The 24,998-nt window shown below is 42.4% G+C and overlaps 2 protein-coding genes and 1 non-coding gene across 3 annotated transcripts in view; all 3 read left to right on the top strand.

Moving 5' to 3' along the window:
- Nucleotides 1–728: 728 nt before the first annotated feature.
- On the top strand, nt 729–7,137 carry haus6 (HAUS augmin-like complex, subunit 6). The gene is made up of 16 exons (XM_030779198.1): nt 729–856; nt 1,263–1,358; nt 1,445–1,523; nt 1,623–1,755; nt 1,888–2,032; nt 2,327–2,389; nt 2,482–2,539; nt 2,633–2,806; nt 3,034–3,227; nt 3,997–4,126; nt 4,401–4,503; nt 4,704–4,767; nt 4,961–5,111; nt 5,548–5,646; nt 6,144–6,273; nt 6,449–7,137. The coding sequence occupies exons 1-16, from the start codon at nt 729–731 to the stop codon at nt 7,135–7,137; spliced, it is 2,436 nt and encodes an 811-aa protein (XP_030635058.1).
- On the top strand, nt 5,764–5,894 carry LOC115817690 (small Cajal body-specific RNA 8). The gene has a single exon (XR_004025482.1).
- Nucleotides 7,138–7,857: 720 nt separating the features above from the next.
- The window catches only part of dennd4c (DENN/MADD domain containing 4C), a 39,037-nt gene continuing 21,896 nt past the window's right edge, over nt 7,858–24,998 (top strand). The window contains 2 exon segments of the mRNA XM_030780089.1: nt 7,858–8,046; nt 22,160–22,470. Coding sequence (XP_030635949.1) covers nt 22,172–22,470 — 299 coding nt within the window. The 5' untranslated portion in view covers nt 7,858–8,046; nt 22,160–22,171.

The following is a 24,998-nucleotide window of genomic DNA, read 5'->3' as shown; positions in this document are numbered from 1 at the left end:
CACCAATGTTTGATGCTCCATTTTGAGCGTAACTGCGTTAGTCATGCTGCTTTAATTTAGATAGAGCTACAAATGAGTTCAGAATAAAATAACTAAACAGCAGATGCTGTGGAGTTGAGATGTGATCACTCGTCAAAGTTAGGCAGTATTTTTTGTAATGACAAAATACAGATTGAAAAGGATCTCTCTCTTGATTCGACTTTGCAGCTGTTGTTTTGAAAGTAGCGAAAAACAATGATGCCTCAGTATTTTTGGTGCACACTACCGTAACAGCAGCGCAACTTTTACAGCAGAGTTCTCCCTCCTTTGTTGTAAAATAAGGGTGAAGTTTTGTATAGCGCTACAGAAGCCTTTGTAAGTGCCCGATCCGTCCAGGCTGCGCGATCCGTTCTGCACATGCGCAAAACTAACTATTCCAAACTCTAACTATAAGCGCGCTTGCGCAGAACAGATCGGGCAGCCGGGACAGATCGGGCACTTACAGCCGGTTAGTGTTGCGCCGGAAGTACGTGTATTTTACTTCCAGAGTAATGTGATTCTCTCAAAGCATTTGGCGGTATAGAGGAAATACTTGTCAAAAACAAACTTTGTTAGCTGTGCATCGGTGCAGCGTTTTATATCATTGCTAAGCTACGTAGTACGCTAGCTCAGTGGATCTGAAGTGTAGACGTAAGAGAAAATCATCGGTCAGCCTTATCACAGAAGCTATATATGCGAAAATCGGCACGATGTCTTGCCTTCAGAAGGCAAACTCAGAATATTTATGGTGGCATCTACTGAGTCTCGGATTTCAGCCCGATGTCGCCGCATCCAGTGGGATCAGCAAAACCAACGCCCGACATCTCGTTCTTGGGAGGTGAGAGGCATCTGTTAGCAAGTGTCCTCATGTTAATAATGATTGTTCTGACGGTTAGTTATTGTGAACTGAGTCAGGGGTCGCTTATTAATATTACTGATAACCGTTGGCAACTAATGTTATAGATTTTATTGTGAATTATAAGTATATCTTGATGTACGGGTACGTCATCATCAAAGCACGTTACTGTAATTACGTGGCGAACCCGATAATTAACAAATTTAAATAAAGTTGTCTTCACAAGAAGTACGCACTGTCAACGGTTTCAGTACTGCGGGTCTGAGTAGACAGTAGTGATGAGAGCCAAGGGGACTTCGTGAAAGCAAGAGGATAAGACATTGACACTTTGTTTAGCCTACATGCACATGATGGTTACGGTTGTTTTTTTTTGTTTGTTTTTTTACAGTAATATGTTCGATAAGCCGAACAAGGAGGCCTTCTATATTGTCACTCATTTCTTGTTGGGAAAGTTAAATTCGTCACGGGCACAGGATGCTTTCCGGTAAGATCACAGTCATATATTGTAGTATCTTAAAAGCTTTCGAACTTGTCATCGTCATTAACGTGACCGCGACGTTATTATTTTAGGTATTGTTGGCCAGTTTTGGATCGCAAGGCAGATGCAGAATTCCGTAAAGTGGTTTTTGGATGGCTTCAGGAAATAGCAGTATGTAACATTCCTACCTTTTACACCACAATTGTATTTGATATTCATTTCGAAAACATTCCTTTTAATTTGCTAAATCTAACGCATTTCTCTATTTAGGCTGAAAGTGGTAGCACCTTTCCCAGAGTACTTGCGTCACACTTACTCTCTCCTGGTGGTCCAAAGTTTATCAGCATAATGCTCCACCTCGCCAAACATGTGATGTTACAGGAAATTAAGTCATTTTCCACAGGTAAATTATTTAACATGGTTCTTCTTCTAGCTACAACCAGTTTCAGTTCCCAGTCACTCCTTTATGGTAAATGAAATGCTTAGAAACTCTTACCAATATTGTTAAAAAATAATTACAACAATATCCTTACAGATGGCACTTGGATCCCAGAGGCTGCCGCGGTTCCAGCACGTTCAGCTGAAATGGAGGCAAAGCGGTTTCAACGCGTGAAAAGACGATTTGAGAGAGCTGCTGTGGAGGAAGACCATGTCATTCAGGAGCACCAGAGTAGAGCCAAGTATGTGGTCCTGTTATAAAAAAAAAAATCAAATCTCGCAGTGCCATTCTTACATTGATTTTAGCACACTGGACACTTTAACATGCTTGAATTCATTCATTCATTCATTTTCTAAGCCGCTTATCCTAATTAGGGTCACGGAGGGTGCTGGAGCCTATGCATTGTCCAATGCATTATGCATTGGGCAAAAGGGAGGGAGACATCCTGGATAGGTCGCCAGACCATCGCAGGATGCACAATAGAAATTTTGATCCCCTCTCTCTCACCTGCTTCTTCTATTTTTGTCTGTTTTAGGGCCTTAGAGAAGTCCCTGAGGGATCTAAGGGCAGAAGATGCCAAGTATGCCGATTTGCTTGAGTATGTCTGAGTAAGATTGCTAAGCATGGTTTTACCTCTAATACGGTGTGTTACTGTGGTATTTGTTGAATTAAAATGGCTGCGCTTTATAGGAAACATGACAGAGATGCTGATCAGGAAGGAAGCATCCTAGAAGAGAAGACTAAAAAGGTTTGGCCTCATTGCAGTCTCTTGGCACAGGCATAAAGAATGGTTCTCGTTGACCACTCCCTCTGGTGATCTAAATGTCATACTTGATCTTAGGCACGATCGCTATGGGCCACCGTCGACACAGTCTTATCCACCCTGGAAAAGGAGAGGGCGGTCGTGGAGAGCGTCGTCCAGGGAAACGTGGACCAGTACACCTTAGATGGGTCTGATTTGTCAGTCAAGATACCCCATGTTCTCCTAGAGAGGATGGAGAAGCTCTCTCACTTGGTGAGGTTCATAAGGGATTAAACCATAAACTAAATATTCCCCAAACATAAAAAAAAGGTTATTTTATTGTTGTGATTAAATTCGTAACATACTCTGTATAACAGGTAATATACTGTTTTCCTTTGTTTTTGGCCAAAGAGAAGAAGCTCTGGTTTTTTAGTTTTTGTCAATTGATTTTACATTATGCGGCTCGTAGTCAGTTTGTGTCCTCCCCTGTGTGTCCTCAGTCCAGTGTGGGGAACGTCTATGAGGCAGGCCGGCCGGTGCTGCTTAGCCTGCTGGGGCTGCTGAATGAGGCACTGGGCCTACTGAAGGAGGAGCGGGACACAGCTGCAGGCCCCACGGTGCAGCTCCAACACCAGGCCCTTCAGGAAAAGGCCCTGCTCCTGAACCGCTCAAGAGAGGCCCTCAGGCTTCTGAGGTACAGTCGAGCAAAACATTTGAGGACCATTGAGATGAGTAACATAGTGTTAACGTAATGTGACTAACAAATTGCCAATATTGAAATATGTCGTTTTGTTTCCTCGTGAACCTGCCAGCACCGTTAAAATTGTATTCAAAAATGCTATGTGCCCTAGGCAATTGTTTCCTGTGTAGTGTTTGAAAAAGATTAGTTATAGAGGTAGGAGTCTTGTCTTTACCTGTTTTATTACGGTTGTTTAAGCCAAACAGGTATTCATCTGCTAGTTCAGTGATTCTCAACTCCAGTCCTAGGGGCCCACTGTCCTGCACGTCTTTGTGTTAACTCAGGACTGACACACCTGATTTCACTGATCAATTAATCATCAAGCCCTTGATTAGCTGAATGAACTGTGATAACGAAGGGTTAAAACAGAGACGTGCAGGGTGGCGGGCCCCTAGGACTGGAGTTGAGAATCACTGGATTATTAGTCTCACTAGGTGGTTGGTCGATTGATTGAACGCATGTGTTGGTCATTTTCGTTTGTGGCCACACCCACTGAGTTCATTCCTTGTGGGGAATCAAGAGCTAAAAAGGCTGACTTTTCCTTTGGCAGTGTCTCTGCAGTTTAATCCAGCCAGCGTTCACCTACAGTCACAGACATGGAGAAGTTTTCATTTTATTTCTTTTCAGATGTTGTTTTGAACGGGCGAGCTAAGCTTTGTCACATTAATCCTGTTTTTGGTTCATTCAGTAAATGCATGTAAGACTCTCTTCTTCTTCTTCTCAGGAGTAAACTGACACAAGAAGACATTCCACAGGTTAAGACCTCCATCAGGAAGTTGGAAGCAGACTGGGAAAGGAAGTGGGCCAAGTGCCTTCAGTTCACGCCTTTGACATCCTTCCTCAGTGAGGATCCAGTGAGTGTGTGTGTGTGTGTGTGTGTGTGTGTGTGTGGTGTTTTTGTTTTTTTTGGTTTTTTTTTTGTTTTTGTTTTTTTTTAAAAATCACCATATCCAATCAAAAATTCTTTTTGCAGTCATCAAGTTTTCTTCTCCGAAGTGGTGCTTCTACTGCTATATGTTGGAGTTTAGAACTCAGTCAAACATGTTGGTTACAAACAGACAATTGTATTTTGAAGTTGTGAATAAATGAAAACATTACTCGGGCGTCTCTATTAATAACCTTTTTAAGGCCCTTGAATTCCTGTCTCCCATGGCGCCTCTGTCCTTTGAGCCTGCATCTGAAGCCAGCTTCAAAAGCAGCATCTTTTCCCAGTACCCAGCCAAGCTGTCTGGTAAGTATAGCCTGTAAAGGTGCGCTTTTTTTTTTTTTTTTATAAATTAAAATAAACTACTCACTCTAAATTTGCTATGTTGTACAAAGAAATATGATGGTCTTTGTTGTCTTCATATGTAGGTATTCAGATTGTGTTTTTACTCTCTGCCTTTATGATATTGAAATATCAAATTATGTCTCTTTCTTTCTTTTTCTTAGAATTATTGAAGCAGAATCCAGATTCACTGGAGACAGACGTCAAGGCTGATGCTGACAATACCAGGTATTGAACTAATTTAAAACCATCCCCTATGGTTCTGAAAAAGTCTAAATGCTTAAGGTGACAGTTGTGCCTTCTCACTTTTTGGATAGGAAGGGGCATGGGGAAAAATGATGAATATGGGGGGGGGGGGGGGGGTTTCGGCCTCATTTTGTATGTACTGACGCCTTTTTTTTTTTTCCTTCTTCTTCTACAGTTTGATGCTCCCAGTTTTGGAGCAGACCGATGACTTTATTTCTGCCTGTTCCCCAAGCTCCTTAACTCCATGTAAACCTCCCTTATCTGAGGTTCCTCCAGACGACCTTCCTTTTATCACCCCTGTTGCTCTTGCACCCAGCTCTGTACAGGTATTGGGCTCTGCACTGACAAATGGGATTCTGTTCGCTCTAAATCTGCTTGTGTATGACAACACTGCATTGCATCAGAGACTGGTAATAGATTTACATGTATAACATTATGGGCTGGTTTCCCAGACTACCATTACTACATTAGGCTCTGGAATAAGGCAGTTTTTTAGTAAGTTTTGTTTAGGACCAGAGCATAATTGGCTTTTGCAGCTGGTTCCAACCAAAATGACCTCAGCTTCAACAGATGAGGCAGACAGTTATTGGAAAACTTCTTGGTGTTGGTGGGAATAATGTTCTTGTGTGTTTAATTTTCCCACTGTGATAAATGCGAGCAGCTTCAGTGCTTTTTTTTTTTAAATATTCAATTTTTTTTCTACCAACATTTTTGCTTCTGTATGCTGGCCCCTTTTTGATATAATAAATCTGTCCTGAACAGGACAGTCACAAGAAAAATTGGCAAAGGCATACAAAGACCTCTGAAGTGAAAAAGGTGTCTCAGATTTTGGAATTGGAGTGTGACAACCTGGCAAGTCAGGTACAGTTAATTTTGCTATGATGTTGATCTGCTGATTATATTCAGTGCACTTTGTTCAAAACTTGAGCTCAGTTCCAAATTAATTACTTGTTATGGTTTTATTTTGCGTCTGTGTGGTGGGAGACAGATACCTGGGCAGTCCTGAGCAATGCTCTGTCCGTCACTAGCTCTCCCTATAGCATACCTGCTTTCTGATGACCGGGGCAAATTGAGAGAAATTGCAACGGACAGATACGGAGCAGACAGTCTCATGCTTTTTAGGGTTAACTCACTGGCGGTTTCCAGGTCTTGAAGACCAACTGGAGTATGCATTTGTAACTTAACCTAACTGATTCATTTCAGTGCATCAGAGCCTTGGTACTATAGAATTATTCTGAGCTGTATGATGTGTAGCTCTATCAAGATTTGTAGAGCTGTAGATCAAGACTGGAAATTGTGGAGTCATCGATTTTTCGAAATTAACCTTTCACGTTAACGTCTGTCTCTTTGAAACTTAGTTCGCAGAGGCTGTGATCACAAGCCCTGCTGAGGGAAGCAAGAAAGGCCTGGAACTAGAGCAACTGCTCAACACGCTATCAGATCCGTTCTCCACAAGGAAACAGCTGCCTCGCACCCCAGAAAGCCTAAGTAAGCTCTTTCCAAAGCATCAGAATTAAATGTTGTCTAATTTAAACTTGGATACTTTAAGTTGGATTAATTACATTTTCAGTTCTTGTTCTTCAGTCTTTTTAATTTGAATCTAGGGAGAACGATTGAAGAGGGTTTTGCGATTATATATTTAACGGTCATGTACGTTCTGCAGTTATGGAAGTTAGAAGCTCGTGGAGAAAGGCTGTGGAGGAGGGCGTGGCGGAGAAAGCCCGTCTATCTGGAAAGTTTGACAGTTTCACTCGCCACTTCACGCCCGTTTCTGAGACTGAAGAGGACCCCAGCAAGCTGGAGGCAGCTCTCCTAAGTGCCCTGGAGACCTCAGCTCCTGCACCTCCGAACCACAGTCCCCGTGTCCTCCAGCAGGGGGCCTCCTGTCACTCTACCTTGTCCTGGGACTCTTCACAGCTGGAAGCCCTCAACAGTGAGAACTCCAGCAACATCATCCAGTTCAGTATCGCCCATGAGACCTTCCCTGATCTCCCTGGCAACGATAGCCTGCTCAGCAACGCTGACGAGTCAGCCGAAGTTCTAGATGAGACGGAAGGTGAGGAGGAACTGGTCCTCCCGCAGGTACTTTCACATTCTCCTAAAAGAGAGGCGGCCCTGCAGTCGGCACGGCAACGGCTGGCGACCATCCTTGGTGAATCGTCTTTCATGGGCACTTGCAGGGAGAGGACAACAGAACCCCTACCGCCAAAGGATTCTGGGAGGGACGATTGGAGCAACAGCGAGAAAGTGTTTTCCCTCGATCTTGAACAGCTGGAAAGTCCCTCCCCTCCACAGCAAGAGGAGTTCATGCTCCCAAATCTAGTCACATTTTCTCCCATAGATGACTTCTAGTCCTTCGATGCAGATCTGTAAATTTGAAACAATGTCAGATTTTGAGACCATTTGCTCAAGGGCATTTGGTTTTAATGAACTTTTGAATCCACTTGAACACGGGTATGATGGCATACCACTTTTTTCTGTGACTGACTCGTTTTTAGATGAAGTTTTCATTTGAGCCTTTTGTAAATTGAACTGCATTTTATTTTTAGAAAATGCGATAGTTCTCTGTTAAGTGTGCTTCCTGTATACTCAAATAATGCAACTAATTAATTCATGCTTAACTTCGGTGGGATTGTAAAACATTGTGCTAATTTAATTGTATGAATTAAAGTTTGTTTACAATAAATTTGTTCGTTCGAACTTGATGGTTTTTAATTACATGATCTCAGCAATCAATGGTTTGATCATAATATTTAGTCACTTATTACACGTGACTCCCTTGCCCCATTCAAACTTGTTAAAACCATTTCTCTCGTATTCTGCGTAACCAAAGTACAACGTTCGCTGGTTGTCCACCTGTTACACGGTGATAACTATCACTCACCCTTCGCTCAAGATAGGGGGCATAAGCAACCTGCCGTTGTAGTAAGCCGGAAAACAGTGCAGTCATCTGAGCGAGCGAGTCACTCTTCTGGGCGGTTCCATTCCGCCTCTAGCAGTGGAGTCTGCGAAGCCTAAGAGCTCACCAAAGTAACAAAACACAAACATGGCGCCTACTGGCACCTACACTCATCGATAAGTGTAACGCGATCAAGTTGGGGGGAAAGTATTCGGGGGGAAATACGGAGTGCACTGATTCTGTGTGTATACTGGAGTGTTTTTTTCTTCCTCACAAATATAACGAAGGCGGAGTAACGAGGAGGTGAAAGCTACAAGTTGCCTACATGTCAACGTTCTCTCCCTGCGTGGTGTAAACAGCTGGTATGTGCTGCTTTGCTCTCTTAAGTTGTCTCGTTGAACAAATGCAGTACTGCAGTAAGTAAAGTTCCTGACGTGTACTGGATACAGTCTTTTGATGAAACGCTGGACTTAACGCGCCTGTGTTTCTTCCGCAATACACTTCACGAGCCACCTGAATTGTATGCTTGAATACGTTAGAATATAAAAGCCGGTCCAACGGATAAAACATTGTCTTTTGAGCGTGACAAGGAAGTTGAGACTGACATTTTTTTCCATTTATACTTTTGGTCGGGTTTTCACGTTGAGAGCGCAGCGGTATAACATGAGAAAGTGGCCGCTGTGATAACTGTGCGAAGTTGACCTAGTTACTGGCTTGAGGAAGATGCAACAGTTGGAGACTTTAGAGTCAGTGCTCCCTACATACAGGCCGCATGTGAGGGATTGTTGCTATTTCAAACAAAAGTGTGCAGGTGCTTAAGGGTGTGTCGGTGCACAGAGGTAGGCTGTAATCTGTTGAAGTTGTCCAATTCTGTAGAAACAGTTGCCTGACTTGTAAACCCAGGAAGTTAAAGGAGAAAGCCGGAGACAAGCACCGTCCTCTACTCACATGGCGTAGCCGTTCTAGCTGAAAAACAAAACATATGAAAGCAGTCTTGTAAAATATGGTTTCTTTTCAAGCTTGAATGTGCACCGTTGAATTTTTATCTGGATTATCAGACAATGTAGTACGCAAGTCTGTTGGACATTGTAAAAACAAATGCTGACGTGCCATTACTTCGCTTCACTGCTTAAACCGTGTAACAAGCATGTTTGTCCAGTTCGTAAATAAATGCACTTTAATTCATCGTTGAATTGGCATGATTGAGTTGCTCGAACAGTTCAAGTTTCGCATCCTGACAGTGACGAAAGCAGGTCATACATGATCAAAACTTTGGACCTCGTGACCCAGAGAAAGGCACCTGATGTGGATTTTTTTTTCCCTCTGGAATTTAATGTCCCAGTGTCAGGCATTTGACACTGGGAATCGTTAGGCATTTGGGTCCGTTTAGCATCCCGATATGCGTCACTGTATTCATAACAGAGTCATTCCCTGTTGTTTTTACTGTCAGCTTTTTATGACGTGACCTTTGTATACCTCTCACCCAGCGTTCGCTTGTCTCTTCTGTGTCCAGTGTTGAAATGTTTGCATTTGTTGATTGAAGGCTTTGGCTGTGTTCATATGTACACAGCCTGGCATTTAGTGAGCAAAGACTATCACGGAAAATGGCATGTAAATGTTCTTTCTTTCCATGCAACGAAACACCGGGTGGAAGAGGCATTCGTAACTGTCGTTTTCCTAACTGTTAAGCACCTTATATTTTAAGCTCGCGTAGGTATTGTAACTCGCTAAAAGGAATGATATCGGTTAGCTCATCTCATTACTGATTATTCTGTTAAACGATACCACATGTAATTGCTTTCTTTAAAAAGTTTAGAAGGAGGAACAGCAGTTCAAAATATGACTTTGGCCATTCTCATTGTCCAAATCGAAAACTCTCTCATATGCAGGTACAAGTGTTGCTACATTTAATTTTTTGTCAGCCTTAAAAACACCATGTGGTTAGCGTTCACCAGCTTTGCTGTTAAATTTTAATAGTTTGTTTGTGTGTGTGTGTGTGTGTGTGTGTGTTTGCATGCATGTGGATTGCTCTGCATGTCGAGAGAACGCTTTACAGGAAGTAACAGCTCGTGAGCAGTGTTTGCCGGGTCATAATTTACTAGTTGATCAATAGCTCCGATGACCTTGACATTGGACTGTTACACTTTGAACTTTGATCGCACTATGAATCTGGTGTGAAATAGGTCTGTCTTATGTGTTTAAACCTGATTACACTGATATATAGAGAACAGGATTACAAAGTTCAGGTACGTAATCTTGTGCTTCTTCTCTCTCTCTCTCTCTCTCTCTCTCTCTCTGTTTACTCTCATATTTGAGTCAAGTGACTTTGGAATCATAAAGAGGCACCAAACGGTAGTGAGTGAGGAAGTCCAGAGCTAGGCATTGTGGGTATCACAAAAGGGAGTGTATGTGGCAGGTAGGCTGGGCCTTGGCAAAGAAAGAGAAATGTGATACCACACCATCCTACGTGTGTTGTCTCCACTGCTTGCTCGCCATAGCTAACGTGTAAGCGTGGGACAAGGAAGGATGCAGCACGTTAGACTCTTGCTTTCTTTCCATATTGACTCCTGGCTCGGAATGCGTTGTGTTTTAAAACAAACCACTGCTCTGGAAAAGGGCGGATAAATTGTTCTGGCCCATGTAAATGAGATGAATGCAGGTGTTGTGTGCTTGTTTTTTTCCTACCCAAGGATAAATTCACAGCCAAAAATTGGTTTGTGAGTTTTTTTTCTTTAAAGTTTTTTTTTTTTTTCCTTTTTTTTCTGCTGTGCTCTTTTGATGAAATGTTAAATGTCAACCTTTACTCTGCACTAGATGTTCTGCCTTTGTCTGTGAGTGAGATTTTGCAGAGGACAGTGACAAAGGTCAGGGTGTGTGTGTATATGCGTTTTTGTGTGTATATTCATTGTTTAACGTACATTCAGCAACGTTGCAAGAGAAGCCGGCTTTTTGCCCTCTGTTTGACCTAATATTGTGACTCTTATGTAAAACACAGCGAGAGAGAGAGAGAGAGAGAGAGAGAGAGAAATGTTTTGGTCGTACTCACCTTTCACCCTGTCTGAAGGGCACTTCTGCTTCCCCTTATGCCCTTTTCTCTTTTCATACAACACCATGTCCTGTGGCTGCCTTTATAAAAATTGTTTCCCCCTACAAGCTAAAGCATTAATCAGCAGCCAAAAGTAATAGACACTTTGAAAGACTCAGTAACTCTATTTCCCCTTTATTTATTTTTTGTTTTGTGCCCTTGTCTAGTACCCCTGCCTCTGTAATAGACACGGAATGACATTTGTTACTGAAGCAGTGCTTTAAGTAGACATCCACTGTCTAACCTAAATGTATGAAGCTTTTACCTCCCTTAATGAGAGTGAGAGAGTTATAGTCTATTTGTGTGCACGCGTGCGTGGGTGTGTATGTGTCTTTGTGTGTTTGTCTTGCGTTGAATGAAGTGTTTAAAAAGCACATCAGAATACATTCATGCATGTTCTGCCAAGAACACCTCCTTTTTTCCATGTTTTCGGGTTAAAGTATTGAACTAGCAGTGGGGTGTGTGTGTGTGTGTGTGTGTTAGTGGACTAAATTGTCTTCCAGTCTTTCTAAGCCTGAGCTGAACCTCTCATCCGCTATCTGCATGGCAGAACAGACACTGACCTGTTCCCCTCACAGTTTGACTGTGAGAACATATCGGCTAGAGGAGAAATTAGCTATCTCTTCGCTCCAATAAACAACTCTAAAATGGGGTTATGTTTAAAAAAAGAAGAAGAAGAAAGAAAAAATTGTACTTAAAGGGAATTTTTGAGACTGAATAGGTGCACTATCTTACCAAAAGTAACAGGTCACCGAACCAAAGGCCAATAGCTATGGTAATGATAAAAGTAGGCTATGCTTTCCTTCCTCAGAAATGAGCTGCACAGTGTTTGACTGATTGACTGAGAAATGCTTTGTGATGTCGTTTGTTGTCATGGAATTTGCATCCCAATCATATCAGGAAAATTAGATTTTTTTTTTTTTTTATTTCATTTTGACTACAAAGCCGTAGTCTCTATATTTTCATTATTTTTTTTCCCCCTTTGATGCTGCTGTTGTGTTTATGCCGGCACGGCAGGCGTGAATGCCATGCTTTAGAGATGTCACTTTTCTTTTCATCTTTCTGTTGACAGTAGCTCTTAAAGATTGCAATACCAACCTCAGGCCTGGGAAAAAAAAAAAAGTTTCAGATTGCTTGTGTATCCCTGGCATGTCGAAATATTTTGAGAATACCAGCTGTTTATCTGTTTAAAGGAAGAGGAAAGGTGTTGTCTAGGAATCAGACATATGAAATGACTGCATTTTTCCTGACAGAGACTGACTCAGTACATGAAAGATTTACTTTTGTATTACAAAAAAGTTCTAGTTGCTGAAGCAGCTGTTTAAAAATTGTCACGACCCTGCTTTGTCCCGTAGAAACGATTTTAGTCAAGGCACTGTTGACACGAAGCTCAAACTAGTGAGCGCACTCAGAGTAAAAGACAAGTTGTAGTGGGTATTTGCTGAATGGAATATAGATTATCTTTCTCTTTTCATAATTTTTTTTTTTTTTTTAAATGTCTGTGTGAGTGTGTGTGTGTTTGTTCGTCTGGTTCAGTTATCATAAATCGAAGCAAAACATGTTTGTCATTCTGTCTGCTGTCTGCAGCTGATTGCAATTTTCACTGTTGACACAAATGTATTGGCTCCAGAACCAAACCAGAGACAAAGGCTGAAGGGGGGGAAAAAAAAAAAAGTTTGTCCTGTCAAATGGACTCCGAGACTACACGCTGCTTTCATAAATTTGTGAGTAAAGTAAGTATTCACAGGGCATCTCCACTGAAAACAGACCAGCACACAGATTTTCAGTGTCCTACAACTCTGGTATATCTTGTTTTATATAGCATATCTTAAAGCATATTTTACCAGCAGTTCTCTTTGGTGAGATTTCACCTGCTTATTAGGTCGTTCAATGCTTGCTTATTAAATACTTAATTGGTCGCTCTTTGTTCGTAGACCCAGGTGCCGACAAGACAACACGTTCCTCTGACAGGCGCCAGGGTCCCTGTTCAAAACATCACTCAGTTCAGTCTTGTTGTTTTCATCATGTCACTTGTGAATATCTGGGGTCTCCTGTTAGTTGATGGCCGGCAAGCACTTGTTGAGAGGGTTCTTGAACATGACTAAGCAGCTCCATCCATCGGCGTCAGTTACACGAGACGTCAAACTGCAGAGCGGGAATAGCATTATAGCGGTCTGATTTTCCAAAGCCTCAGCAAATTCAGCTCTCTCTTAAATGTTTGAGTCCCAACTCAGTGTCCATACGTTTATCGCCAGCTTTCTTTTTCGAAATATTTTGTTGGTGATTGCCTAGTGGTCTGTGATGCAGCCTAATTGCCAACGTAGTCCGTGGTGGCTGGCTCCTGTGTCTGCAAGTGATTGTGTTTGTTGACTGTGTGTGTGTGTGTGTGTGTGTGTGTTTGTGTTTGTTGACTGTGTGTGTGTGTGTGTGTGTGTGTGTGTTTGTGTTTGTGACCGTGTGTATGGGTTTGTGTTAGACTCAGGCTGTGCCATCGCATTTCCCCCTTAGGCCAAGCAGTTGTGGTGGCTGTGAATGGACTGAATAGACTAGCATGATGGGGCCTCCCGGCCAACAGAATTGAAACAGGCAGTGCAGGATAGAGGCCTCCCCCCCGAAACCCACCCCATCCCTTTCCCGGTAGAGTCTCTCTCTCTCTCTCTCTCTCTCTCTCTCTCTCTCCCTCTCTCCCTCTCTGGCAAAGAGTTCTGGGCCCATTGTGTGGTGTTGGTGACATCACTTGTTATGGGAGGGGACTGTTCAGTTTAAGTGACAGGGGGTGATGGGACATGGTGAAATGCTTCACACTCCCAACTACAGACTGCTGTCTCCGACATCAGTGATGTCATGACACTTTGTTAACGCTTGAAACATGGCTCACAGTTTGAACTATTGATTCACAACGACTTGATCTGACAGTGTTAACACTGAAGAAAATGCTAGCCTTAACAACTGAAGACATACATACATTTTGAGTTGGATGAGTGGGACGGGGGGGGAGGCAGGAATGAAAGGGTGTTCTTGTATTTTGTCATCTGCATGCAAGCTGTTTCATTGCAAGCTGCAGTTCAGGTTTTCAAGTCAAGGCTGGAAGCATTGCCAAGAAATCTGACCTCAGTTTTCCAGAGACAAAAGGGGGCTTGGCTGTCCAGTCGCATGTGGGGAAAAAACAGAAGGCTCAATCAAGACTTTAAAAAAAAAAACAACAGCAACAACAAACGCCTGAAATTCCACACCTGCTAGAAAGACCACACAAGCTAAAGGCACTCAACCAGTTTAGCTAGGAGTTATAGCTTGGGGGCAGACATCTATGATAGACTAGATAATAGACTTAACCTTAATGAATTGCATCGTCATGAGTGGAACTACAGAGTATTTGTTGACTGTATATAAAACTACAGACTAGTTCTTATTTTCAGACTAGTCAACAGTGCAGAGAATCCTGGCCTAAATTGCCTCAACAAATATGGATGAGTAATTTTCTAATGTTAATGAGGGTCTTGGTTGGATGTTTGTTTTAGGTTTTGATCTCGGTAGTGAATAAAGATAAGGTTCCGTGAGGGTTCTCCAGCATTGCCCTCATAGCCAGCAATGTCACTGAAACAGCTCCACAAAGAGTGTATGGTACTTTCCAGACAGAGACCATTGTGACACTCTACCTACAAAGCAGAGAGAAACCGGTTCTTAAGTTATGGGATGGGTTGCTCCAAGGGAAATGTCACGAGGCCTCGAATTACAACGTTCAAAAAAGCCCAAGACACAAAGCTTTACTCACAAGCAGGGGGAGAAAAAGTCACAACTTTGTTTTGGTCCACCTTTAATAGTTAGCGGTCTAGGTTAATTCTAACTCTCATGTGGACTTTGTGGTAATTGTTTTTAGTACCTACTATAGGCCTTGACCTAGTTCAGGGCTAATAAAACATCATTTCATGAAGCTGTATTGTATACTAATGTTCCAAAACAGCTATTTCTGCTAAAGAAGTTTCAGACACACGTCTACAGAACAGAATCAGCAGTGTTAGAGTGGAGCACATACCTGCATACATTGTGACTTTCACAGGAGGTTTGCTTATCCCTGACCTAGTTTTTAAATCTGTATATGCTTTGTCCACTCCCTATAGTTTTCTCACTTAGCGCAATGATGTTTTTAGCAGACAGAATACGTTAGCGAAGTCAACAATTACATTGCTGAGGTTGAAAAACTTTTCAGTGAACAATCTGCGCTTTTAAAAACAACCACATCTTAAATCGATGAATTGAACCACGGCTTTTTATAAGGTTGAAATAGTACGCACATGGTCTTCTCAACTTTTTACTTTTCCCCTTTTATTTATGTTGTGGTCTAACAAACTCGGCAGTACGATACCACTGGGGAAACAGGTTGTTTGCGTTGCTTTGGGATCGCAGGCAGCTTTCGCAGACGTTTGCTGGTGGGTGCGCGTGAGGATAAACTCTCTGCATAACACTCTTTGAAGGCCTGCATCAGATCAGTTTCCTCTTGCCGCTCAACTCAGAACAGTTCACGCCACAGTAGTGTGTGTGTAAGTGGGGGAGTGTGCGTGTGTTTCATGTGTGAGAGTGAGTGTACACAGCTATGTAAGAAGCAGTTGCCATGGCAACACTAATGTTTATGCCCCAACTGTTCACAAAGAGGACTTTGCCTTTTTCTTTTTTTTTTTTTTTTTTTACCCATAGCGTTTCAAACTATGAAACGTTTCAAAACGTTTCATTTAGTGGAAAAGAGAGATACATTCGTCAGTTTTTCGGATTTCCATGGCTGTGCTGACTCACACACAGTTCAGTTCTCTATTTTTGTTATGTTGATTTCTTTTTATGCTCCGGTAGTCATGAATTATTCCTTTGAATGAAAAGTGGCTTTCATTTCCCTGCAAGGTCCAAGTGTATCATAAATACAAAAAAACCAAAGGCTTCATTTCGATAAGCGAGAAAATGGAACCGAATTAGTAGTTAAAGCAGAGCTCCTACATCAATATGAAACAATGAGCGTAATAATAGTAATGATGATCTATGGCAGTTCTCTCCCTTTCTGCCCCAGCCCATTTTCCCAGTAGAATGTTCATCTATTTCTCCACCCCCCCCCCTCCTCTCTCTCTTCTCTCTGAGGAATGTGAACTGTCTCTCTGCCAGCAAGACAGTAATTAGTGAGGCTCTTAGCATGGTGGATTAGGTGTTTGGCAAGCACCTTTCTGTCTGTCCTGTTTAGAGTTCTCAGCCATCTCATACCTTGTTTTGGTCCGTTTCTCTTCTCACAGTTTGCACCCAAAACTCCAGCATACCCTTCAGTTTCCTCTTTGCTACAGTCTGGCAGAATTGGGTTTGAAGCAAAAGGTAACGAAACAGCCTAACGTCAGAAGTATAGGTGTGGTATGCTTCACAATCCTATGCTTTTTGCTCTGAGCGTTGTTGCCAAGGTAACGGTGAAGAGTTAAGCCACTGTGTCAGTGTGAGCTGTAGTAATCAGGGTGCCGGATGAAACCCCAGATTTAATTAACTCAAAAGCTAAGTCAGTTTTGCTGCTCACGGAGAACACTGAAAATTGTGTCTCAAGCATTAGCTGCACAAAATTCATTCTTTTGTATGATAATTCCGGGACTTGCACGTGTTCTTAATTGAAATCAGGAGAGGGATTTTGGAAACCAATACACTGGGATGATGAGCGTCTACAATGGAGCGATACGGTGAAAGAATCGGAAATGGGTATGTTAAGAGCTGTGTCATCATTGCACCTGAAGAGTGACATTTCAGTTTTGTCAGTTTGGCTTTCATCCCGCAGGAAACATTAGCCGTCGTATTAACATAGAGACAAAAGTGAGAGTGGCAAATTACCATGTAACTCAGCATCCAGACTGCACTTGTTAATTCTGTCAGTCATTTTATCACGGGGTGTCATAATTAAAGCTTAACATATTTTGGCGTGAGAGCAGGTTGCCTCGCGTCCTGTTTACGTTTTTGTTGTGCAGTGTCATTTGCAGCCAAAGCATCTCAGCGTGAGTGCAAGCTCTCGTTTGGCATGTACTCCACCAGATTGGTTTTGCCCACGCTGCCGGGAAGCCGACACTAAACTGGATGACTCAGGCTTTCCTACCCCTCCTGGAGAACGGGGCCAATCGTCCACCAATGGAAGACCAAAAGCCTTTGCTGGTGCTTGTAGATGTTGATGATAATAATATGTACAGTACGGTTCAGTGGGTAAGGTAATGGCCCAGTAATGAAATGGTTGCTGGTTCAGATCCCTGCTAGAGTTTACTCTTTTGGTGTCCTTGGGCTAGTTGCATGCTTGGAGAGGTTCAAGAACCTCTGATTAGTATCCTGCCAGTAGGTTTTTTTTTGTTTTTTTTTTTATTACAAGGCAAGACTGTTTGTTAAATGACCAGATACAAGCACGAGGTAACATATAATTACGGAAGCAAGATCCATACAAGATTATCTTTCCCTTTTTGAAAATGTGATCTTGTCTCCGCGTCCATTCGGCACTCGTTCGGTTCGCTCAGGCCACTTCCCTGAGAGCAGAGGGCCTGACCCACGGAGTGAGTTAGGAGTTGTGTTAAGAGTGGAGGAGCAGTTGGGTTTGGTCTGTCTGCTTTGCCGCTGACCTCTGGCTTTTCACTTGCCTGTCTGAGGCGCTTAGCGCTCCCACATCAAACAGCTGAGAGATGTGGTGCTACTGGCAGTCCTGTCTGTTTTGTCCCCTCTGGGCATGCTTCACGTCTCTGCCTTTGAAGACTCGTCTGGGTCATCTTCAGCATGAGAACAAGAATCTTTTTTCTTTTTCTTTTTTTTTTTTTTTTTTTTTTTTTATAGACGTACTATAGGGTGTATTTCTTAAATGCACGTCCATATAGATTTTGAAATGCTTCTGTCAGCATATGTTATACGGCCATCGTGATGCATATTGTGCATACGCGAGCAAAACGCCGATTTGTCATCTTAAGCCCTCTTTCCAAAAGTAGACACAGTAAACCAATATAAATGTCAGTCTTGTGTAACCTTTTTGCAAGAGAGCGAGATGTGAGCCAAAATATCCTAGAAGCCTCAAAAATGTGAGTGAAGGAGAAAATATAGAAAATGTGAGAAATGTCTCCCTCTCTTTTCCTCTCTTCTCCTCCTCTCTCTTTTTCTAATGCTCTCTTTTTCTTCTCTCTCTCTCCTTCTCCCTTCATGGCATGGAAAGTCTGAGACTCCCTATGTGTGCCTCTAAAACACCGAGACAAGTTTCTACCCACGCTACTGAATAAATTTTTACAGTTTGAGCCCGTCACAACTCAGCTCAAGGCTCGGTTCAAGGGTTCCTTCTCGTCTTGTATTTTATAATTGCGTCTGCACCAGGGGCTCATTTAATGGTGTGGTCTGGTTATGCAGAAGAGCAAAACCAAATGAAAAGAGGGATAAAGAGCCTTGCTCTCCTTTTGGCTGACCGGTGAAATGTAACCATGGTTACAGTCCTGTAAATCTCAGTCCACTCCTAAGAGGACCAACAGACACATTTTTGTATGTCTTTACCGTAGCGTGCCATTCCCAAACAACAAAATGAGATGACAGACATTTTGTGTAATCAGTTCTTAAACATTTTGAAAAGTGTGTTTGATAGAATCCTTACACTTAATTTCACATTTCCTAATTTAATTTCCTCAGGATACATGAATGGTGATTTGTAGGTATTTTCTGGATTCATTAAAGTCCATAATTCACTCTCAGTGAGTGCGGTCTGGATTTGTCTCTGTCTTTGGCTCAGCTGTACTTGTAAGTCAAAACCGCACTTTCGGTAAGGCCTTCAGCGTGTATTCATTGTCTTGGTCTTTTAGCTCAGATTGAGAAAGCTACTCTGTCTACTGGTGTTCACCAAAGACAAAAGTGACTTTAGCTTGTATAGCTATGTCCCACACAGGCCATAGTAATTATAAGGATTTTTTTTTTTTATGTTAGAAGGTCAACGCCCCAATCTGTCACCTTCAACAAGCCTTGGCTTCAAAGCACCGGACGGACAAGGTGTGGGGGGGTCTCATTGTCTTGATTTTTATTGCCTTTTCTTGTTTGTGAGAACACAAAAAAATCTTTTCCTGACTCACACATGAAGTTGTGCCAGGCTTAATACGTTCCTGAAATGATTTTTCTCTGAAACTGCTTACGCCAAGTTATTTGGGAAAGAAATTTTTTTGGGATTGCTCATCACGTTTTTGTGCCCCCCCTCCCCCTCCTCCGGATGCCGTGGGATTTCAAAAAAAAAAAAAAAGTCATGAGAAGCATGGAGGGTAGTAGGTCCAGATATGCGTGAATTAAAAACATTTCAAGGGATTCCCCATGATGTAATTTATTAATGTTGACTTTCCTGCAAACAAAGACACCAGGCTCAGCTAGACACCTTTCATATGCTAATGTGGGTTCATGTTTGCCTTCGGAACAGTAACAGTATCTTCATCTCAGTCGCTACAGCTGCTGGAAAAAAAAGTGTGTGAACTTGCTCTCTCTAGCTCAGCCTTTTATAAGGGAGACAATTTGGCATCTTCCTTTGTTTACAGTTGTAAGCAGATGCTCTTCCCAGTACTGTCATTTAAAACCCTTAGAAATAACACTCTTTTTTTCATACAGTCTTGCTCTTCAGCCATATTGAATGAGTTGTGGGTTATTTATTATGTGGTATCGGCGTTTAAAAGCAAATTTTCACACAAGACATAATCATAACTTGATTATCACTGCAGTTATTTCGTATGAGTACCGTTGAATTAAATTGTCCTGAAGAGGATCATTGTCATTGCTACTTTAAAAAAAAAAAACATTGATGAGATTCAGCAGCAGGTTTTTGAAGTTCCACCATTTGTCTTTGGCAAACGCTTCTGGCCTGATCCCTTTGATTGTTCGACATTGTGCTGGATACAGTGAGTGATGAAAGGGTTTTTCCAGTGGCACACACCATGCACCCTCTCTACCTCTCCATTAATGTGTTTTCTCCACCTAGCTGTTTCTCCCTCTCTCTCTTCTAAATTGAATCAGTTCTGCTTAATGATTGATATGCGAGGATCGGATGAGGGACCTGCAGCTCATGCTGCCGTCTGTGGTCACTGGAAGAAAGTCTGGACCAATTTGTTTAGGAAATTGTTATCTTGGAGCGATTAGTTTGTACCTGTTGTATTTCACCATAATGTGTAACCTGTACCTCTGAGCATACCTTTACCCTGCACATGTCGCTGCTGTTATTTACGGGTTGCTGCAGCGCTACTCTGTGTGCATACTCAGTCAACAAGATGATTGATTAGTTTCCCAGTCCCTCTAATTAAAGCTTGGTGGGTTCGTTCCACACAACTGTAGGCTCCAGCTGAGTGACACCTGGACAGAGATGATGAAGCACTGTTTGAGGTGTGGCTTTGTCAAGTCTCTTTTCTGAGGTCCAGAGGCGTGCAGTCTGATATATAAGATGTAAGAGACCGCCCCCTCCCCGACTGACCCATCTGACTGGAGACTGGAAACTTTCACTTCCTGTCTCGGTCACTGAATTTCTTTGAAGAGAGAAGGAATGTTTGCTTATTCAGCTTCACTTTCTTCTCTGAGAGCCATTTGTTCCTACTATCCCTGCTTTATTCCATGTTTTTAGAGGCAGTGCGGTTCTATGGTGTTTTGAACTTTTGAATTTTCCAGCTCCGCAAGAACTCTTCAAAGGCAGAGTTGGTTCTTTGTAAGACTACGACTTCTCATATCCTCTCTGAACAATAGAGGACTGCCCTTGACATAACCTTGCTCAGTACGTTTGACCTTCTTTCCACGTTTTAATTCCATTCAGTTTGGAGTCGAACCATGTATTCTGCTACATGTCGTGTATCAAGTTTCAAATTCAAAGTGCTTTATTACGTTGTACTCTTTGGTTAATGGTCCATGTCCTGTGAAAGAGTAGCCCAAAGGGACCAGCACCGGTGACAAAAAGGACTTTGTATTCTCCCTTTTAACTGCCAACTGCAAGACAGCCATTTCTCACATTTTGTATTTACTGATTGTGTGACACATTTCTTTAACCTACTTAACCAATGTCTGTTCTGTAGGTAGGCTGTTTTATCTCTTTGAGGGTGCCTCAAAGCACTTTGATTCTCCTCTAAATCAGACACACATTTTTCAGGCTTCAAATGAGTATTCACGGACGTTCCACAGTTTCACAGTATTTATAGTTGCGTTCATTGTTCATCCATTAGGAGAGGCATATGAAAACTATAAAAACTCTCGTGTAAGAATCATAGGGTCACCAGCTCTTGGCGTATGATAAGCTCGATAAGTCACAGCCTTTTGCTCGTCCAGTTCCCTGTTGGTTTAGAGTACACCCTTGATGAATAGGTTTGTGGGGAGGGAGGTTATTTTTGGTGGTGTCCACAGCGTTGGACTGCTAAAGTCTCCTCATTCTAAGGACTCCACAGAAAACAGCTGTGAAGATGGTGGTGCTGCAGCTGTCTCCACCACTGTGTTTCCTCCCTTTAATAAAGAGGTTTGCTGACTTCATTAGCGACTGCTCTGCTAATTACAGCTTCTTTGCCATTATGCGGCTAATGCTTAATTCAGCAGTCTGTCGCATGCTCCACAACAGTCTCGACGGCATGGAATTGTTATGCAAATACAGCCAGTTTTCCTCTCCAGGCTTAAAGGTCTAGAGAAAAAGACATGGAAAAAGAGTTTATTCCTGAGAAAAAAAGAGCAGTGAATTGCCTTTCTTTTTTTTTTTTTTCCTTTTTTCGAGAGGAACGTTTTATAACGTTGCTCTCTTGATTTACAGCCCTGGTGGCGCTTTTTCACATTCCAGCGGGCTCCGCTGCTCCCTGGAGCTTCAAGCCCGTCTGTCTGCTTTTTGCTGGAACGGAGAGATGTTGACTAGTGACAGGGAAGGTTTGTGAGCAAAGTAAAATACTTGCTGTGTTAGGCTCTGTCCATGCTTTTAAGCTCTTTTCTGAGCTTCCTGTGGCAAAAGGTTACGGAGCTCTGCTCTGTGTCTGCAAACATGTTTGCAAAATTTCTTGCTGTGTTATTTAGTCACCGTGATATTTAGTCTGGCGTGGAAACGCAGGCAGTTGCTCATTGTCATGCAATGTACAGAGGTGACCTTCAGTGTCGCCATCAAAATGGAAAACCAAATCAGGGAGAAAGAGTCTGTTGAGCTAATACACATCTTTTCCCTGGGTATGCACCTTCTAGTGGTTCAGAGAAGAGAGAAGTCAATAAAAGACTCAGAGAAGTCTATAAAAGACCTCTCTCAAAATTAGCGCTTGCACGAGTTTTTTTTGGATGCGAAATCTGATCTGTTCGATCCGAAAGTTCACAAGCATTCAGAAATCGCAGATAAATTTCTAAACTCTGAAATGTTCGGTCCAGTAGTCCTAACTGTAAGGCCTCCTTTTTCCCAGGCCCGCCCAGCCATGATTGAGGACAAAGGTCACCGTGTGACAGACTACTTCGTGGTGGCCGGACTGACGGACAAGTCCACGCCGCTTGAGCAGGACCTGTCCGAGACCAAGTCCAGCGGGCCAAAAGCCCCCATCACTGACCTGGCCGTCATCAACAAGTCTGCGGGGGAGACGGTGCCTGAGGGCTTCACCTGCATCGAGACAACGTACAGCGGCCAGCCTGCCAACCTCAACCACGGCAGCCTCAAAAGCCCAGAGCTCTTCCTATGCTACAAAAGAGGCCGGGAAAAGCCCCCACTCATCGACATCGGGTAAGCGCATCTGTTTCAGGGGTCACGTGTTCGAGAGCAGTGTTCTGGATGTTTGCCTTTTGTCATTTGAAAAGAGTACAAACGCAGGTACATTTGTTATGCTAATTTGTACCATCTGGTGACCTATCTATGGAATAGTGCCAAGAGGGTAAAATAACCTGGCCTTTCAGCTCACTAGATATTGTTCTGTGTTCTTACAGAAACAGTGGTGACCTAAATAGAGGGGCATAGACTGCCTTACGTCATGAGTCATGTGTTTGTGTATGCGCCCCACTAGACAATTAACATAATGTGGCTACTTTAGACTCTAAAAACACCTGTGTACAGAGACAAGTTGACAAAGTGACCTAAGCTCACATACATCTTACATACTTTCCTTCTGCTTGGTAAGTCATCACTCAGATTCTGTCTTATTTACCAGGGTGTTGTTGTCAAACACCGTACCACCTCAAACAGGAGTTCTCCTGACCAATATTTTCCACCCATCTTCCCATCCTTCCCATAGTAACTAGTCATACTTGCGATATCTGCCAGAAGTATGGCAAATGCCACAAGAGGAAGACGTGTGTACACGTTCGTGGCGAGGAACCTTAGAGGTTGGACTTTGCCACAGTTTGCCCAACAGTTTCCAAGAACGTAATGCAACACTTGAGGCCCTCACTGAGGAGATTGAATGTAAACAGGAGATCGAATGTCTAGTCGACGCATCTGAAGAAACGATGTAGATGTCGCTCGGACTTCGGATGCGCTGGTTGTGTGTTTAGAACGGAAGCAAGGGAATGCTGTAGATTCCCTCTGTCATCTTAGAATGACATGAATCAAGTGAAGTGTTGAAACAAGTTACCTGTCATTCATGGTTTAGATAGCACAAGATAACATCTCTATAAAATAGCTAGCTCTCACAGTTTTTCATCTGCAACAGAAATGGAGTGAGAATATTTACGTCATATCGAGAATCAAAGACCAGGACCAGGTCAAATATATAAGTATGTATATATATATATATATATATATATATATATATATATATATATAGAGAGAGAGAGAGAGAGAGAGAGAGAGAGAGAGATGTACATGTACATGTATTTGCTTAGTTTTACTCTCCTTTATGCCATTTAAATCCATGACTTTTTGGGAAATTCTGTCTCACTAAGACCTAACTGCAGAGAAAGCAGGTTTTACCGAACCGGTTCACATTGTTTATTATTGTTGATATGTCCCTTGATTAACCACTGGAAACAGTGTGTCCAAAACATACAATGAAAAAGAGTTTATTGTAGGTTAAATGAATCCTTTGAACAGTTTGCTGTGTTAGTGCTCAATTCCTAAAAAAAAAAAAAAAAGGTTTTCTTGAAACCAAAACAGGTTAGATTCCTTCATATTATTGTCTGCTCAAATCCAGATGAGTATCTGAAGAAACTACCATATATCATGCAATCTCTCAGTGGAACTAGGATCTTACAATAGCTTTGTCATGTTCAAAAAGAGAACCAGAGTTATGGATACCTGATTTTAGATCCACTCCGTTGGGTCATATGTGATTCAAATGTACATGCTGGGGTTTTTTGTTGGGGGGGGGGGGGGGGGGGGGGGGGGGGTCAAGGCATATTAGCCTTGGGGAGGAGTCAGTTGTTTTATACTAGGATTCTTCATTAAGAATGCCACTGTGACAAGGATTAGTGTTTATCTGAGAACCTAGCCCATATTTTGTTTGTATTGCTTAAGTAAATGAGGATTAATAGGGCTGTCTAGCATTTTACTAGGATGTTGTCAGTTTCTCTTTTACTTGCCAATTTATGTATCAGATTTATGTAATGTTGTGAAGAAACTGACACACTCTTTGCTCAAGTGCTGCACTACACGGGGCCGTTAGAGGGTCTCTTATTAATCTAAATCGATTGCTGCTCTGGCGTCTCATTTTCGTCAGACAAAGCATTAATTGCCAAATGATATTAAAAAAAAGAATGTGATCAATCAATTATTCATCCCTCTTCTGTCCACTTCGAAAGGCAAAGTAATTTCCTCGCTCTTGCCTCAAGGTTTCACAACTGACTGTTCCCATTTGAGCTTGTTTTCGTGTTTTAATTTGAGCTGGCCGGAGCTGTTCACTGGCTCAGATACTGGGATTCCACCCTGCTTCTTTTTCTTCTTTTTCTTCTTCTTCTTCTTCTTCTTCTTCATCATCCTGGAAGATGAACGACGGAGCTGCTTCCAGACAACAGGAGAGGCTTGGACTCTGCTTGTCTCCCAGAGTCACAAAGCGCTTGAAGTCCGCTCCTTTGACCGGACCCTAAAGATACCAATTATGCGAACAACACTGCCAGGGGGGGGTTGGGTTTGGCATTAGTGGCCTGTTCTTTTCCTGGCTTGACTTTTAAGTGGAAGTATGCAAGGATAGGCAGCTGGAGTTCTCCATCACCTGTCCCAGATGAAATTTTCGTCCCTCTAGATTCTTCTCTGTTCTTTCCAAATGACTGCTTTTAGAACACTCTCGCAGCCATTTTTGCATCCTTATGTGTTGAACAAAC

Source organism: Chanos chanos, chromosome 7 (genome assembly GCF_902362185.1).
Source record: "Chanos chanos chromosome 7, fChaCha1.1, whole genome shotgun sequence".
NCBI lineage: Eukaryota > Metazoa > Chordata > Actinopteri > Gonorynchiformes > Chanidae > Chanos > Chanos chanos.
The sequence above is the reverse complement of the archived record's forward strand: the minus strand, read 5'-3'. Positions and strand labels throughout refer to the sequence as shown.